Source organism: Sceloporus occidentalis, unplaced genomic scaffold, assembly GCF_023333645.1.
Source record: "Sceloporus occidentalis isolate IW3139 unplaced genomic scaffold, rSceOcc1.0.p SCAF_8, whole genome shotgun sequence".
Taxonomy (NCBI): domain Eukaryota; kingdom Metazoa; phylum Chordata; class Lepidosauria; order Squamata; family Phrynosomatidae; genus Sceloporus; species Sceloporus occidentalis.
The window spans coordinates 33,052,658-33,069,557 of NW_028316988.1; the positions used below are offsets into that span (position 1 = coordinate 33,052,658).

The 16,900-nt window shown below is 54.8% G+C and overlaps 2 protein-coding genes across 4 annotated transcripts in view; both read right to left on the bottom strand.

Moving 5' to 3' along the window:
* PHKA1 (phosphorylase kinase regulatory subunit alpha 1) overlaps positions 1-9,797 on the bottom strand; it is a 33,575-nt gene extending 23,778 nt beyond the window's left edge. For 2 of the 3 annotated variants that reach the window (XM_089536097.1, XM_089536098.1), the window contains exons 1-9: positions 9,623-9,797; positions 6,425-6,583; positions 4,316-4,363; positions 3,525-3,693; positions 3,268-3,350; positions 1,591-1,671; positions 1,175-1,273; positions 653-799; positions 434-487 (exon numbers count right to left, since the gene is read on the bottom strand). In XM_089536097.1, the coding sequence (XP_089392223.1) occupies positions 434-487; positions 653-799; positions 1,175-1,273; positions 1,591-1,671; positions 3,268-3,350; positions 3,525-3,693; positions 4,316-4,363; positions 6,425-6,583; positions 9,623-9,700 (918 nt within the window). In that variant the 5' untranslated portion in view covers positions 9,701-9,797. The remainder of the gene's footprint in view (positions 1-433; positions 488-652; positions 800-1,174; positions 1,274-1,590; positions 1,672-3,267; positions 3,351-3,524; positions 3,694-4,315; positions 4,364-6,424; positions 6,584-9,622) is intronic. The other variant, XM_089536099.1, reaches the window with a different exon arrangement.
* Positions 9,798-12,218: 2,421 nt separating this feature from the next.
* LOC149308605 (bone morphogenetic protein 15-like) lies at positions 12,219-14,654 on the bottom strand. Its single transcript, XM_089537125.1, is given in 2 exon segments — positions 12,219-13,529; positions 14,309-14,654. Coding segments are annotated over 2 exon segments (1,215 nt in total). The 3' UTR covers positions 12,219-12,660.
* Positions 14,655-16,900: the final 2,246 nt, after the last annotated feature.

The window sequence follows — 16,900 nt, forward strand, 5'->3', positions numbered from 1 at the left end:
TCACATTAAAATCAAACTCTATACAATCCCAGCAAAAGACCTGTTTTCCCCTCCAAAGTGAAGTCCTGCATTTTCATGACATGCAGAACTGAGGGTGAAGCTAGTGCCATTGGGAGTTATGTCAGATATGTCAGAGTTGGGAATTCAGGGCAGGGCATTTTCTTTCACCAGTTTTGGGCACTCAGCTGCCTTTTCTCAGCCAAAAAGGTTGTGTGCCAACTGCATTTGGCTTGCCTAGATAACAATGTTTTAAAAGGGCTGATTCTCCAGACCAGCCAGACATCATCCACATGGACTGTCGGTTTTCGTTCCCACCAGGACAAGAACCTCCGCTGTCTCTATGAAGCCACTGGCCTAAAAGCACAATGGAGCACTGGCACCTGGGAGGGCAGTGTTGGGGAGCAGCTGGCCCGGGGGCACGTGCCAAACTCACCTCCTTGGGGGTCCTGTAGCCGTCTCTGAGAAAGCGGCAGCAACCATACCGGCCCTGAGGAGGACAGGTACGTGGCATCAACGTCTGCCCCGTCCCCCATGGAAGCCAGAGGGGCTCGGTTTACACCCTAGACTCCCCAGAATCCGCCCACAGACACCATAAAGCCCCTATTCTGGGGGGGGGGGGTATGTGCTTTCCTGAGGGGCCAAGGAGACTTGCCTGCAGCTTGGTGACAATCTCCTGCTTTGTCTTCTCCACAACCTCACTGTCTTCTACTGCAAAAGCCGGGTAGGAGATGACCGAGAGGAGGCTGGCATCGATCTCCTTGGATGTGGAAGCCCTTGGCAGCATGGAGTGCAGAATGGACTACCCAGAAAGAGAAGTGGGAGAAAGAGATCTGTGTTCCCAGGAAATTTTGAAACTGTTTTTATGTAGTAGGATTGTTTGTTTAATGGTTTTGTAACCTTCATATAAAATAGGATTTTAGTGGTACTATGTTTTAAATTTGTTGTAAAGCATTTTGTGTCCCATACTGGAAGGAAGATGAGATATGCAGTAATTTCAATCAGATATTTTGGACTGACAAGCAGGATTCAGGCTTGAACCTCTCCATTCTCCAACTCCTGAAGCCCCAGCCATCCTGAGAGTCACAACCTCCCAAACCAGAGAAGGGGTCCATCCTGCTTGAGAAGAGACCCCCATCCCCCCTTGCCCCCCACCCCCCATGCCCCCCACCCTTACCTGGCAGTGCTGCACCTCATCGGAAAGCACATGGATCACGGATTGGGGGCCCCCCTTGACACCAAAGAGGTTGAGCTCATCTAGGGCCTCAAGGGCCGCCTGGGACAGAGAGAGAACCATGGTTGCATTGACTGTTCGGCTCCAGAAGGGTCCCATGGGCAGAAAATTGCCCCCCACCCCACTGCTCTTGTCTCTCCCTGCCCCATTTGCTGGATAGCTCTGGCTGTCGCATTGGAAAGAGGTGACTCAGTTACTCCATCAATTGAACCAAAGACAGACTGCGCCAGCAGCCCCACTTGGCCCCTTCCCAGAGATAGCTCTCCCGGATGCAAGGGGGGAGCTTGCCCCCCCCCCCCAAATTCATGCCTATTTCTTTGCAACTGGCTCAAGGCACCACATAAAAGGAATGCCCTCACCTTTGCCATGCCCACAGAGCTGGCATTCAGCTCTGTAATCCCTTGGTTGGTCTTGTCACCACGTTCCCATATCCCAAAGTCCTGCCAAAAAATAATTAAGTGATCAATCAAAATGGATCAGTGCATCAGCGAAGGAGCTGGCAGCAGACATGGACAGATAAGCACCCCTCAGTTCCACGCCTCTCTCTTCCCCCAAATGCTGACAAGCCCCAGGAGCAACAAAATGCAGGGACTGCCTCCCATGCACAGAGCACCATGCGCTAGCAAACAGCTCCTTTTACCACAAATAAGACAAAGATAGACATGATTCTAAGGGAACGCCTTAGGGAGCTGGGGATATTTAGCCTGGAGAAAAGAAGGTTAAGAGGTGATATGATAGCCCTGTTTAAATATTTGAAGGGATGTCATATTGAGGAGGGAGCAAGCTTGTTTTCTGCTACTCCAGAGACTAGGACCCGGAGCAATAGATGCAAGCTGCAGGAAAAGGGATTCCACCTCAACATTAGGAGGCACTTCCTGACAGTAAGGGCTGTTCGACAGTGGAACAAACTCCCTCGGAGTGTAGTGGAGGTCTTCAAACGGAGGCTGGATGGCCATCTGTCGGGGATGCTTTGTGATTTCCTGCATGGCAGTGGGTTGGACTGGATGGCCCTTGCGGTCTCTTCCAACTCTATGATTCTATGATTCAGGCATGCTTATGTCACCAACCATAAGGTTCTGGCCATGGATCATCATGTTCCAAGCAGAAACATCATCCCAAAGCAAGAGAGAGAGCATAAAGTGGTACAGAGGCAATGCCGCCAAAGTGCTGCAATGTTTCTTGGACCAAAAATGTCCAGCAACCAGGCCACATGGACTGCCTCACTGAGCATTAAAGGGCCAGGAGAGTATCAAGGAAGGCAACTGAAGGACATAAGGGAAAGAGGGCGCTGCTACTGTTTGCAAGGCTGGACTCATCTGTGGCCACATCTGCCCTGGACCCAGCCGCATGGAAGAGCATCTCCCTCTAAACATCTCAGAGACAGAAAGTCAGCTGCTGCCACTAGATAAAGCCTGAAGCTGCTTGGCTGTCCTTTGCAAACAGAGCTGGAAGGTTTATAGGTCTGTGAGGAGAGTTTTCCCAGATCTCTTTCCCCATCGTCCTGATGGTTGGACTGGGCCAGACACAATCCTGGTTCTTCTTTAACCAAGGACACTTTAAGCACTGGGTGCAGGGGCAAAAGTACCGTGCTATATACCTTTGCATCTAAGATGCAGCTTCCCATCTGCCAGAGATGGACATTCTCTCATTTTGAGTGGTAAGGGGAAAGAGAGCCATGCCCTTTGTGTGCAAACACAGCACCATAAATATGGGACGCTTGGGTACATGGTGTCCTTCGTGACTCATGGGCCGTGACCTTTCTAGATTTTCATAGCCAGGGGCTAAGGGGAAGGGTTTGCAGTGCCGGACATGTCTTTGGCCAAGAAGGCCAAGCTCAGCCTCTCAGTCCTTGCAGGACGATTCTCCAGCAGAACGGCAGGCATGAGCCCAACCAGGCCTGGACATGCCCCAGAAAGTGCCACTTGCATGCCACCGTTGCTGCCCATTGCCTTGGAAGTAGCAAGGCAGGACCATGCACCTCCCCATCCAGGGCCTCATGTCCGCCAAACACAACTCTGGCCCAGTGATGGACTCACAGCAGTCTTGTAGGCTGCTTCAATGTAGAAGACAAGGTTCTGGATGAAGTTGACTTCGTCCAGGCTGTGGACAATGTGGAGCCCTGAAAGAGAGGAAAAGCAAACGGTGACCTTCTTGTGCAGATGTGAGAAACCCAATATCCCCTTCCATGTGCCCCCAAGACACCTGGAGAAAGGCTTCCAAGCTCTCCCACCAATGAATTAAAGTAAGACTGGGCAGCCTGGCCACCTCTGGACCACTGGTAAGAGGCTCTTACCGGATGCGGTCATTTGAGCCAGCATCAGCAGGTAGAGGGAGGTGGCATCGAGCTGGAGGTGGCCCCATTGGTCATCCCCCACAACGGTGGCACAGGTGCTGGTGTTGTACTTGGCATGCAAGGAATCCCTGGTGTTCTGGCTGTACTTGAAGGCCTCCACTTTGTCCACCTGCAAGGTCCCAAAAGCAAAGAAGGAGCAAGGAAGGCCATCTGGACCACCTCCCCCACCTCCAGGTTGCCTTTGGTCAGTGGGCAGGAGCAATGGACAGGGAAATGGACCAAAGGATGGACATCCCCACTACCACTGAGAAGAGCTCTGGTCTTACCCATCAGAAATGAGATCTGCAAACTGACTGACCAATACTGGGGTCTGGGGGTCTCTTTTTCAGTACAAAAACTAATGGGGCAGAGCAACTGAAGCATTTTATTTTTTATCCCAGTGACCATCCTGACTGGGGAATTGGACTAGAGTCCAAAGAAGTAACTACTCAGTGGGCATAATGCAGTCATCAGAGCACCAAAAAGTTTCCCCGTGGGTCATTGTGAGGGTCAGTAGAGCAGTGGAGGGGGCAGAGATTGAGGGGCAGCAGGCCTTGGCACTTGGCATCCTTCATGCCCAGGGCAGGAAGATGTGCTTCATGCCAACTGTGCTCCCTCATTTGGAGCATTCAGGGCAGAGGGAAGGACTGGGGGCAGCACCCCCCGACAGAGGGACAGAGAGCGAAGCAGAGGAAGGGCTAGGCTGGGCCACCCCAAACCCCCTGGAGAGGTGGAGGTCCCATGTTCCTTACCTGCCGCATCATGCACTGCAGGAGCCCCCGCATCAGTTTCACCACGCTCTGCAGAGGGAAGGAAAGGGAGACGGGCACATGACAAGCATTCCTGAGGGCTTAGCAGAGCCAGGTGGCCAGTGACCTTTAGCAGAGCTTTAGGCTGCAACCAGAGCCCTGGACACCCTCCCTCCTCGCCACCCTCCGTGGCATTTACTTGCTGGGCTCCACCAGCCACCGACAGGAGAGGAAATGCCCAAGCTGCTTGGCACCCTGGCACACCAAAAACCCGGGCTCCTGCCCTTCATCTGCAGGTAGTAGCAGGTGAGCACCCCACATTCATCCCATACCACCAGAAGTGGAGGGAGTCACCCCCTAATAGTTATTAAACTTACTGCTACCTCAAGGAGGCTAACAGTAATCAAACACAAAGCAAGAATCTTACACTTTAAATGGCTGCTAAAGGGACAAGAACTGTTGGGGCAGAGTTTTAGTGAGCCCTTGAAAGCACTGGGCTTTTTATCCACGGATTAGAAATATTTTTAAAATACAGTGCGCCCTTGCTTTATGCGGGGGAATCTATCCTGGATTCCCTCACGTAAAGTGAAATCTACCTATGCTCAAGCCCCATTTAAATGAAAGGGGCTCATGCGTGCGGCAGTGTGGCGGCACACGTGCGCCACAGGCACCCACCCCATTAGTCCCTGGGACGTGCCACCCTTTCTCCCCGTGCGGCTTTCAGCATATGCTGAAAGCTGCATAAAGCGTGCTGCATATGACACAGGCACATTGTATATAAATTCCAAAAGCAAATATTGATTTTGCCATTTTATATAAGGGACACCATTTTACTATGCCACTGTATATGATGAGACTTGAGCATCCATGGATTTTTGGAAGGAGGACCCAGGGATGTAGCCAGGATTTTGGGAAGGGGGGGGTCCAGACTAAGTGCCATCATTACAATGGGGCTTAGCCGCAGCAGTGCACACCATTCATTGTATTTAATGGAAGGGGGGACCAGACCCCCCAACCCCCCCCGGCTTCATCACTGGGGGACCTGGAACCAAACCCCAGCCAATACCAAGGACCCACTGCAAATTTATTTCTGGCCAATGCCTGGTCAAAAGAAACCAAAGGCTGCCCCCAGAGCAAAGAAGATCCTATTACGAAAGGCATGCTCAGGGGGCCTCAGCCCTTGCCTACTACGCCGGGCTCTACCCTTTTCCTTGCCTGAACCTTGCAAATTAGCCGAGGAGATAAGATTACCAGGGTCACTCCAGGGCAGCTGTGATGCAAGCAAAGAAACAAAAGTAAAATCCTAGTGCTGCCCGCCTGCCCTTGCCATATCCTAAGCAGCGGAGAAAACACCTCCTGACGCCAACCTCCTGATGCCAACAAAACTCAGATTTCAAAAGGAGAACTCTGGAAAGTTCATCCCAGACAGATCCTGCAGTCCTCTGGTCTTTTCCACACGATGCAACACAGTGCTAAAATTCCACTTCAACAGCGTCCTACTGAGTCTGGGATGTGGAGCTTGTGCACCAGAGCTCTTGCAGAGAATTCAGAATCTAAGCATCTCCTAAACTACACTCAATCCTGGCTTTAAAGGAGCTTTCCAAGGGGCTGAACTCAAGCCCAAAACTGGAGCAGAGCAGTATCCCTTTTTAGGAGTATCCTTTTTAAACCACATCACTCAGAACCTTGCGCTAGCCCTGCAGGCTGGGAAGCGTAGTCCGAAAAGAAGGGCCTTTTCCAATGCAGAACATCCAAAGAGCCATTCTGGACCAGTCCAGAGTCCTCTCCAAGCCAGTGTGGACATTGCTACGCCTTGTGCAAGCAAATCGTCTGGTTTAACGATACTAAAACATAGTTTAATGAGGAAATAGGCAAAGAGGGGGTTGGAGAGGGCGAATGGACCAATCTTTTTCTAATGCAACAGGAGTTCTTCTCCTGCAAGGTCCATCATTCTGTTTACACTTGCGCAAACACCCACCATAGTTTAGGTGAAAGGAGAACATGTGCAGACTTCAGCTTGCAAATGCTCATTGGCATGTCCTTCCAGAGCCCCATTCACCTGCAACCCATCTCTTTCCCTGCCGTCCCCGCATGGCCACCCGCCGATTGTACCTGCTCCAGCTCAAAGGCTTTGGCCTTGTCCTCGTCGCGGTCGGCGTTCTTGCGGTAGGCCAGGCCCAGCCCCCAGACCGCCAGGACGCTGTAGACATTGTCTCGCACCCAGGCATCCTTGTGGTCGCAGCTGGCCGGAAGGAGCCCTGTGACCGGGTTCTGTGTGGTGGAAGGGAAAGAAGGAAGAAAGAAAGAATGAGATGGCATGAGAGCTCTGCGCTTCCCAGCACTTGGCAGCACAGGAACCATTGGCAGAGCCATGCCAGGAGGCATTTCCACTTCCAATAGCAGCCCACAACCCAGGGCCCATTCGCACAACACAGCTATAACAGTATGATTCCACATTGACTGTTACAGCAGTATCCAGGGATTTACAATTTAGGCAGGGATATTTGAATTCTCAGATGGACAATTCTTCTAGTGCCTGACTCCAAGTCCCAGGATTCCAGAAGATGCAGCCATGACACTTAAAAAGGAATCGCAGTATTATTATTATTATTATTATTATTATTATTATTATTACTATCCTGCTCCTCCAAACCATCCCAGCGGCTGACATTAAAACAAACCAGTATAATCCTGCCATGTGAAAGGATCCCAGGACTCCATCCAAATGGACCCTTCTTGCAAGGATTGTTTCAAGTTCCTTATTTAAATGTTCCTCTTTCACTTTTCACACGGGCGCATGTGTGTTGTTGTTTATTGGCTCATTTATTTACAGCGGTGAAACTAACAGGGTCCTTCCCAGCCGGCCAAAGAAACCAACCATTCCTGTATGAACCCTTCCAAGCCGCATCAGAGCCTTGGTCCATCATTGGGGAGCAACATTCCTGCCCTGGATGGAAGATTCTGGAGTGCTGTAGTCCATCAAAGCAATGCATGCGCACCCATATACACATATACTCTAGGGGTGGCTCAGCACCACTGGGAGAGATGTGGGTTTCCATCCCAACCACGCTCAAGACTTTTGGAGCTGGGGAGAGGACCGTTTCCCAGCCATGAAGGGAGGCAGAGGACCCCTGGACCAGGTGAGACACCTGTGTCAGTCCAGGGCTGCATCCGCACTGGGGAATTAACCTGTTTGGCACTGCTTTTCAGCATCCTGCCGCAAGGCTATGGAATTCTGGGAGTTGGAGTTTGTTGTGGGCCCAGAGCAGAGCAGAGCTCCACTCTGGACCCCACAACAAACTCCAACTCCCAGAATTCCATAGCCTTGAGCCAGGCCAGTTAAAGTGGTGCCAAACTGAGTTATTTCCCCAGTGTGCATACAGCCTCAATGGCTGCTCCCAGACTCTGGAAGCCCCTTTGCAGGAAACCTGGAAGAATGGCTCCTTCTTCGCCAATGAAAAAGGCCTTGGCGCTCCAGCAGCCTTTGCGGGATTTGATGGTTTTACAAGGCAAGGGCTCTCCTTGTAAAAACAGCCCAGTTCACACACAACAGGTTTCCTTAGTTCGCTCTCCGAAGGGAAACCGCTGCATTATTGCCTCTCTTCTCCTTTGTTAAAACATGGCTTTAGCAGCTTCGTTGTCAAGTGTAATCCGATGGGGCCCTTGGGATCCTTGGATGGGCTTTGGTTCCAGGACTCTCTGCGGACACCAAAATCCGTGGATGCTCCAGTCCCATTAAAGGCAACGGAGAGCAAGCGGTGGCCCTTATAGCAAAGGGCAAGAATGTATATATGTTTAAGGATATTTCCATGCCATGGATGCATAGAATCCGCAGATTAGAAAAGATCCAGGGATATGAAGGAGTTACTGTCCTGGGGCAATTTTAATGGGAGGGTGGGTTTGTGGGAGATTTTATTGTATTGTGTTTATATTTTAATGTTGTGAGGAGGGGTATAAATAATAATAGTAATTATTATTATTAATTTTTTGCATGTGCTTTTTTCCCCTTTAAGCACATGTGCTTTTATTATAATCCTCTGTTTTGTAAGCCACCTCGAGTCCCAGGTTGCATCCAAACTGGAGAAATAACTCAGTTTGGCACCACTTTAACTGGCCTGGCTCAAGGCTATGGAATTCTGGGAGTTGGAGTTTGTTACCCCACAACAAACTCCAACTCCCAGAATTCCATCGCCTTGAGCCAGGATGCTGAAATGCGGTGCCATGCAGCCCTGGACCGACACAGGTGTCTCACCTGGTCCAGGGGTCACCTGCCTCCCTTCATGGCTGGGAAAGGGTCCCCTGCCCAGCCCCAGCAGCCTTGAGCCTAGTACCTATGTCTCTGTCTGGAGTCCCAGCCAGGGCCCTCCCTCCAAAGGCAGCAGCCATCAAAGTAGCCAAGAAGGAAGGGAGGAGGGGAGGAGAAGGGGCCATGATATCCTGCCCCTCGGCCTTTGGGCCAGCCTCTCCCTTCCCTGCCTCGGAGCCTTGCTTTCCATCCTCCATGAGATCGGGGCACAAGGCCTGCTCAAAGAACAGAAGGGAGTTTGGACTCTGGGGCCCAAAGGCACCCAAAACCTCCCTCTTTCTCCCGCTGCTTTGACTCCAGAACTGGAAAGCCAGGGCAAGGACGAACCAAAGCTCCATCCATCCATCCATCCACCCATCTGCCGATGCTCCTCTTCGGCCTCCGGTTTCGCAGGAGGGATCCCTGGCAGCCGAGGAGGAGACCCCAGGATTCCCCCTTCAAGCCAGGGACATGCACTCCCTGGGCCAAGTCTTCCCGGTCCTGGTTTCCCGAGTCCCTCCATGGAGAGACCCCCAAAGGCTGGCCCTCCAGGTGTTTTGGAGGTCGACTCCCAGGAGCCTCTTGGCCAACAGCCAGGGATTCTGGGAGCTCCAGTCCAAAACCTCCGGAGGAGGAGGAGGAGGAGGACCAAGGTTTGGGGGCCAGGGGTGCAGCCCTCCCCTGGAAGCTGAAGGTCATCTTGAGCCCAAGTGGCAGAGAGGGGGCTTGAGTTCTGGGCTCTGGCGACCCGGGTTCGAATCCCGACTCAGGCATGGAAGCCCCACGGGGGCCCTTGGGCAAGAGGCCACACTCTCTCAGCCTCAGGGGAAGGCCATGGCAAACCTCCTCTGATCAAATCTTGCCAAGGAAAGAAAGCCCAGGAGAGGCTGCCCAGGAGTCTGAAGGCCCTGGGTCTGCCCTCCTTGGGGGCTCCTCGGCCTTGCTCCCTGCCTTCCCCAGGGAGACCCCAAGGACCCGCGGCGCCTGGGACTGCAAGCCCCGCCGCCCCTCGGTCGCCCCTCCACCTGGTGCCCGAGGATGGTCTGCTGCACGAGGCGCGCGTAGCCGTCCAGCCGCACCCCCGAGTTGCTCCGGCTCCGCATGGCTCCGGCCTCGGGCTGCTCCCGGCCCCTTCCTCCCGGGAGCCTCGCTCTGAGGCCGAGAAGAAACCCGGCCTCCTGCGGCGGGGGATCCGGGGACAGCAGCAGCCCTCGGAGGGCCGCCCCTTTAACCCCTCCGCCTCCGGAGAGACCTGGCAGGCAGAAGGAGGCAGGCAGGCAGGGCAGGGGCCCTGGCAGCCCCCGCCCGAGGGAAAGGATGGAACTTGGCCCCGAGGAGGAGGAGGAGGAGGAGGAGGAGGAGGAGGAGGAGGAGGGGGGCTCCCCCGGCCAGGGCCCTTCCTCCTCCTCCTCCTCCTCCTCCTCCTCCTCCTCGGGCCCTTGCCTTGGCTGCTGCTGCTGCTGCTGCTGCTGGGCAAGAGCCTCGAGAGAGCGCCCCTGGCGGACCCCGAGGGAACTGCGCCCTGCCTCCCTCCGCTGGGAAAAGCCAGAGAGAAAGACAGTCACAAAAGGAGGAGGAAGAGAGCAACAAGGAAGGAAGGAAGGAGGCACAGGGACAAGAAAAGAAAGGAGCAAGGAAAGAAAGGAGCAAAGGAAGGAACAGAGAAAGAAAGGAACAAAGAAACGGCCCTGGCTCAATGCCAGGGAATCTGGGGAACTGTAGTTTTGTGAGACGTTTGTCTTCTCTGTCAGAGAGAGCTCCGGGGCCACAATAAACTACAGTTCCCAGGATTCCCTAGCACTGAGCCAGGGCAGTTAAAGCAGGGTGAAAGCGGAGTAGTCTTTCTGCAGTGTGTTTTGGACCCTTGTCTCAAGGGAGCAAGAGCCTTCCCTTCTATCTTTCCAGCTTGAGTTCTTTTCCCCTTCAAGGTGCCAGGAGAGGTTTGGAGACTTTGCTGCCCCAGAGCAAGGCAGCCCCTCCTCTGGAAATCCCAAGAGCAAGAAGCCCCTGGGTAGGATCTGCAGAGAAGAGCTTCTCCCCGGAATGGCATCCCAGGTGGAGGCAAGAGCAATGGCAGCCCAGAAGCCCCCACTGGTGGCCCCGGCTGAGGGTCTGGAAGCCCTCCTCTGCCCTCCTGCCCTTCCGGAGTCTTCAGCCCAGGGACCCTGGGACCCCTCCTCTCCAATCCTGGCTCGCCTTCCCTTTCCACAGGAGGATTCCACAAAGCCCCGAAGTCCCAGGCCCAGCTCCAGCCTTGAGCTGGGGCTCCAGAAAGTGTGGGGTGGGACCTGGGGCTGTGGGCTTCCTTCGGCCCCATTTGCCCCGCCTGGAGCCCTTCCTCCCGTCTAACCCCAAATCAGAGGCCACAGTCCTCTTTAGCAAAAGAAACCAGGTTTATTTACACAATCTCTTTTCAGTACACCAGGTAAGAAATAGAAAGGGATCCCAGTTGCTTGGCAGTGGATTCAGGGAAGGAGGGCAGGAGGCAGTGGGGCAAGGAAGCAAGCAAGGAAGGAAGGCCAAGGGAGAAACAGGTAATCAGAGAAAGGAAGGAAGGAAGGCCAAATGAGAAGTATTCAGAGGAAGAAAGGAAGGAAGGGGATGAAGAGGCAGCCACCGCGGATGGGGTGCAAGACAAGGTTACCATTGGGGCTACATCTGGAAACAGCCTTCAAAGTGCTCTAGCTCAGAAGGACATGGCAAGTTTGTTGGAGAAAAGCCCAGGGATAAAACCCTCCGCCAGCAGAGACCCACCAACAGCTGAAAGGCCCTTGAAGGATGGGCTTGCAGACCCCAGGAAAGCTTGCATGCCCCCCACATCAAGCCAAGGCAATGGAAGGGCCCCTTCTCCTGGATGGGGCCAAAATGAGCCAAGGGCCTCTGCCTGTCTGGCCGCTCATCCACTCAGTCTAGTTCAGCTTAAAACCTCCAGACACTGTATTCTTTTATTGCAAGAAACATCTTTAAAGACCAAACTGACCAGGTCTAGAAAGCAGCAGAATAGACTTCCTTTTCCCACCCCACTATTTCCCCTTACATTTTTCAAAGCCTTTAGCAGAACTCCATGGGTTGACATCTCCCAAAACTGCAAGTGACAATGACAGTGTGCTTTTATTTGCGTTTTGAGAGGGTACACAAGGCGGGAACTGACCACAAGGAAGGCAGACAGAACGTGGAGAAGGGTGCCCCAAAGCGAGAGAAAAGGGGGGAGCAGCGCCATGCAACTCCATTGAAGAGGAAGCGGCCCAAAGACAGCGCTGCCCCCTTTGTGGCTCCGGAGGCCTGACTTTGGCCGGGGAGAATGAGACTGACCAATCGACTGACTGACCGACTGGGAAGCCTGGGGAAGTCCCCAGCGTCAGCTCCTCTGGAGTTCACACTACACACACATTTCAAGGTATCGGCCTGCCTCTTGTGCCAAAGGGGAGGCTTGGACCCTCCTTATTTAGGACCCCCCCATGTGCGCGCCACACACAAGCAGTGCTTCCCTGGCCCCAGGTGCCCCCCACCCTCCCTCTCACCCCTCTTTCCAGAATGGGGAGGGCAGGCACTTTGCTCAGAAGTAGGAGATTTGGCCCTCGGGAGAGGAGACCCTCAAAGACAAAATGGGGCAAACCCAGCCTCTGCCCCATATCCGCCCCCAGCACCCCGCTCTCAGAGGCACGGCTGAGTGCACTTCCTTCATTGTCTTCCTCCTCCTGCACCAGACTCCCATCAGGACCAAAAGAAAAACAAGACTGTCTTAGGAGTCTGCCTGGCGCCCCTTCTTTCTTCTTCCAGAGAGAAAACGGAGAGGGACACCTTTCCAAATGCTGTATAAAAGTCCTGGTGTAAAAGAGACGAACGATGTCTGTGTGTCCATCGGGTCACTGGGGAAGGAAGGCATCAGGGGCCAGGTGAAAAGGAGCCCAACTTTGTTAAAATCTGGACTATCTCTTCGTGGGGCTGTCATAGGGATGCTAGGGGGGTGGAAATGGGGCTCGGAGGTGTGCAGAGCATGTCAGGTCCTGGCTGGAGGACTGCATGGGTCAGCCTCTCCACACTGACCCTCTCCGCAGGCGCCTTAGCGGCAGGTGCAGGACTTGGCAATCATGTTGTCGTAGACCTTGTAGAGGATGTCATTGTTGGGTTCAATCATGAGGACGCTGATGGGGCTGTACTTGTAGGGGACGCAGGAGGGCCGGGGAACACTCTGGTCAACCAGTTCATTGATGAAGTTCTGGACAATGGCGTGGTTAGGGGAGTTGTAGCCGTAGCGCAGGACCCGGGGGCAGGCCCCCTTGCAGTACTGGGGCCGGTACCAGTGCGGGGCAATGATCCAGCGGTCCCAGCCCAGCTGGCTGAAGCTGACCCGGAAGGGCCGCAGGGAGCACTCGCTCTGCTTGGGGCCCCCGGCCGGGGAGTAGCTGGGCAGGTCCAGGGCCAGCCGGCCGGTCTGGCGTGTCCTGCGGATGAGAGAGGGCCTTCTCCTGGAGGGCTTCTCCTTGGTCAGGCTCAAGCCCCCTGCCTCTGCCCTCAGGAACCGCCGCGTGTCATTGAGGTAGAGCAGCAGGAAGGGGTCATTCAGGGAGACCAGATCCTCCTGTCCTCTGGGATCAAGGGGGCAGCACGCATGGCGCAAGCGAAGGACCCGGCTCTGCTGCGACCCCCAGTCCCCCTGCAGCTGGAGGTGGGCAGAGAGGTCCACCTCCATCCAGCTGTCTTGACCCACAGAGGCAGTGTTGGTGGTCAAATTGGCCAAGGGGGGAAGCCGAAGTTTGCCAAGCAGGCAGGGAGGGACGGTGCTTCGGTCCAGGAGCAATTCGGCCCTGCAGGCAAAAAGGCCACGGTTTAAGGACTGAGTGGGAGAGTAGACAGCCACAGCCCTCACCAGGTGCTCCAAGGGGGGCTTGACCTCCAGGCGGAAGTCCAGAGTTCAGACCAACCAGGGACCTGCACAGAAATAAACAAGTGCATAAATACACCTCTTCCTCACCTTCCTGCTTCAAAACCTGGCCACCCAGCACAAAAATGTTCACACGCCCCTCTTGCATTTCGATGCCTCTGGCTGGTTTTTGTGGGTCCTGCAGCTCTGTTTCAAGCGAGAGTCTATAAAGCAATGTGACAGCAGCTTGATCCCACTTCAACAGGCCCAGGATCTGCCCCTCCCAATGACCCCAAACACCCACAGAGCTGTAGAGTGCAGTCTGTCCAGTTCCCACACAATCATTTGAAATGGGAAGCAGAGGAACGGCTTGAGTTTGGTCAAAGGGAGAGAGGAACATTTTGCAGGCCAAGTGGACTAAAGATTCTGGGAAAGCATTTTCTCTGGAGTGCAGCACCCAGAATCCCCCAGCCAGCCTGGCCCATGGAGTGAAGAGGAGCAAAGGTTGCGGGGAGGCCTTTCTGGGAAGGAAAGAGGACACAACTGGTTGCCCTTGAATGGCCGTGTGGCCAAACCCCAAGGCCCCATGACTGGCCTGGCAATTGCTTTTGGACTACCAAAATCCTCCAGCCACACCCCTCTAAGAAATTTCCAGCCAAACTCCCAGAATCCCCTAGCAGTGCCCATTCTAGTTCAGAGTCCCCAAACCTTCTCCTTCCTAGGGTCGCTGCCTTTGGTGCAAGCAGACAAAAGCCCTGCAGATATTGCACTGCAGCCCCATTTGGGTGTGGAATTGGGGGAACCTGCCCCCCAGAGGTGAATCCCAGCCCCACTCCCTCCCCCTCACCTGTCCCAGGTTGGCGGTGCTTGGCGAAGGGCCGGAGCAGGCGGACGGTGTTGGTGGGCAGCTGACGGTTCCTGCGAGGCTGACCGTGCCGGTCGGCCACACTCCGGTACAAACCCATCATGTAGCGCAGCGGAGGCCCACCTGCCTGCCTCCTGCGCCGTCCTGGGGTCCGGGTAGGGGCTTGGCTTAGGAGCACCTGGATCAGGGGCAGGGGAGGGCCTGCCATAAGGGGCCCGTCCGCATCAGGGGCCTCCCTCTCTCCATCTCCCACGGGGGTCTCCAGGGGCAGGAGCAAAGCCAAGAAGAGCAAAGCCCTGCATGGAGAAAGGGAGCACCAGCCAGCCATGGGGCCACTCGGCTGGTGCCAAGGCTATGGGATTATGGGGCTGCCCCCCGCACTAGGCCGAGCATCCCCCAAGAAAGGGCAAGGAGGGACTGCACAGGAGCCCAAAGCAGGGCCCTGCTCACAGCCCCATCCTAGGATCCCCAGACAAGCCCTGCAAGGCGGGACAGACAACACCCAGACCTGTCAAAGAGAAGAGCCAGGCCCCCGGGGCAGACCCTCCCTCGCTCTCCCGCAGGGACCTCCAACATGAACAAGGCTAAGTCACAGCGGTGGGAAGAAGGTCCCAGACTGACCCCTGGAAGGCCAGCTTTGCTTGGAGGGGGCTTTCCTCCCTGACCTTTGCTTGCTGGGGTCAGAAGAGAGGGCCAGGCCCTTCCTGCTTTAAAGGCTGAGGCTTAAAGGGCCAGGAGGAGGCTCCCTTGGCCTGCGGAGGAGGAAAGGAAGGGGCAGGGAGAGGCTCTGCAGCAGCAAGAGGCCTCTCAACCCCTTGGAGGAAAGGAAAGCCAAGCCCAGGTCTGAGAAATGTCTCTTTTTTTCGGACCATACCTCCCAGAATCCCAGCCAGCCCTGGACTGTGGCTTCCAGAATGCCTCAACCATCTCTGATTCGATGCAGTCCAGAAAGGTCACCCAGAGATTCCCCATTCCCCCCTTGTCCCTACAGCTGTCCTGACCCTGCAGGAATGGGTCCAGGCCAGACAGATGTGTGAGGCTGGAGCGCCATCTGCTCAACCCCAAGACTGTTGTGGGGGCTTCCGCCTTTTGGCACTGGCTCTGCCTTTCTCTCCCGAGGAGTGTGTGCATCTTGCCGCGCGTGCATTTGTTTGCCTGCCTCTGCTCTGAAGTGAGTGCCAGTGTGTGGGGAGGAACTCAGCTGCACCAGGGCCCTCCCTTTGCTCCAAGGACCTCCAAGGTTGCAGCAGCAGCTCCAGAGGGAGGCCTTTGGGTCCAGATCCAGGGCTCCTGGCCTCCATCTGCATCACCGGCAACACTGAGAACAGCTGGATAATGGAATCATAGAATTGGAAGAGACCCAAAGGGCCATCCAGTCCAACCCCGTTCTACTCTATAGGAAATCTCAATCAAAGCATCCCTGACAGATGGCCATACAGCCTCTGTTTAAAGACCTCCAAGGAAGGAGAGGAGGATCAGGGTCACCCAGGAGCCACACAAGCAATGGAGAGTCTCTCTCTCTCTATAGGGTGCCCCACATCCATCTGGTTCAGAGGTTCACATGGAAGGACTCAGGGGCCAAGCAAAGGAGCAGGCTATACCCTTGAACCTTCCTCTGGCCATTATTATTGTTGCTGTTGTTGATTTCAGCTCTACCCGGTGTCACTGGTTGGGATTTTGGACTATCGATGAGAGTGAACCTTGCCAAGGTTACCCAGTGGGTTTCCATGGCTATGGACAGATTCCCCAAACCCAGGGGGCCTGGCTTGCTGGTTGTTCTTCATCACTTAGTGGCAAACTGTCCAGCCAGGGCACTTGACCAGGCCAAGAGTGCCACACAATTGACCCAAAACACAGAGCTCTCAGCCTGCACAGACCAAGGGGAGAGTGGCCCAGAGGCCTCCATTGGCCGCAGAAGTCCAGAGGCGTCCCGGATGCGAGTACTGGCTCCCTGGGCCCCACCCGGAGCAGGGCCAGCCAGCCAGGAGCTCCGCCAGCCAGCCATTCCGCCTGGGGTTTGCCAAGCGCCTGCAGCTCCCACCAGCCTGCACTTGAACGCTATAAATAGGGTGCCAGGAGGAGCGCGCCTGCCTGCCCGACACACCCTTGGACAACAACACAAGGGGAGTTTTTGTTGTTGTGGGGCCAAGGCTTTGAGAAGTGGCAACAGGCAAGAGGGAGGTTGCACAACCAGGTTGGCGGAGTTGGAGACAAAGAGGAGGAGGAGGAGGAGGAGGAGGAGGAGGAGGAGGAGGAGGAGGAGGAGGAGAGGGTTGCTCAAGGAAACAAGTCCCAACAGAAGGACCTGGAAGGAGGGAAGAAAGGAAGGAGGGGAGGCCCAGGTTGCAGGAGAGCACCCAAAGGTGGCGCAGGAGAGGCATTTGGCTGCTCCGTTGCCTTTGTGTGTCTATAGGCTGGAAGAACTGGGATCCCAGCCAGGGCACTTCAGATGCCAGAAGTCAACATTAAGGCAAAGGCAGAGATCACAAATATTGGAAACATGGCTATGGATAGGGAATGTAAAGGGAAAGACCAGAATCTTGATCACCCTGTTAGCGCATACAGCCATGCAAT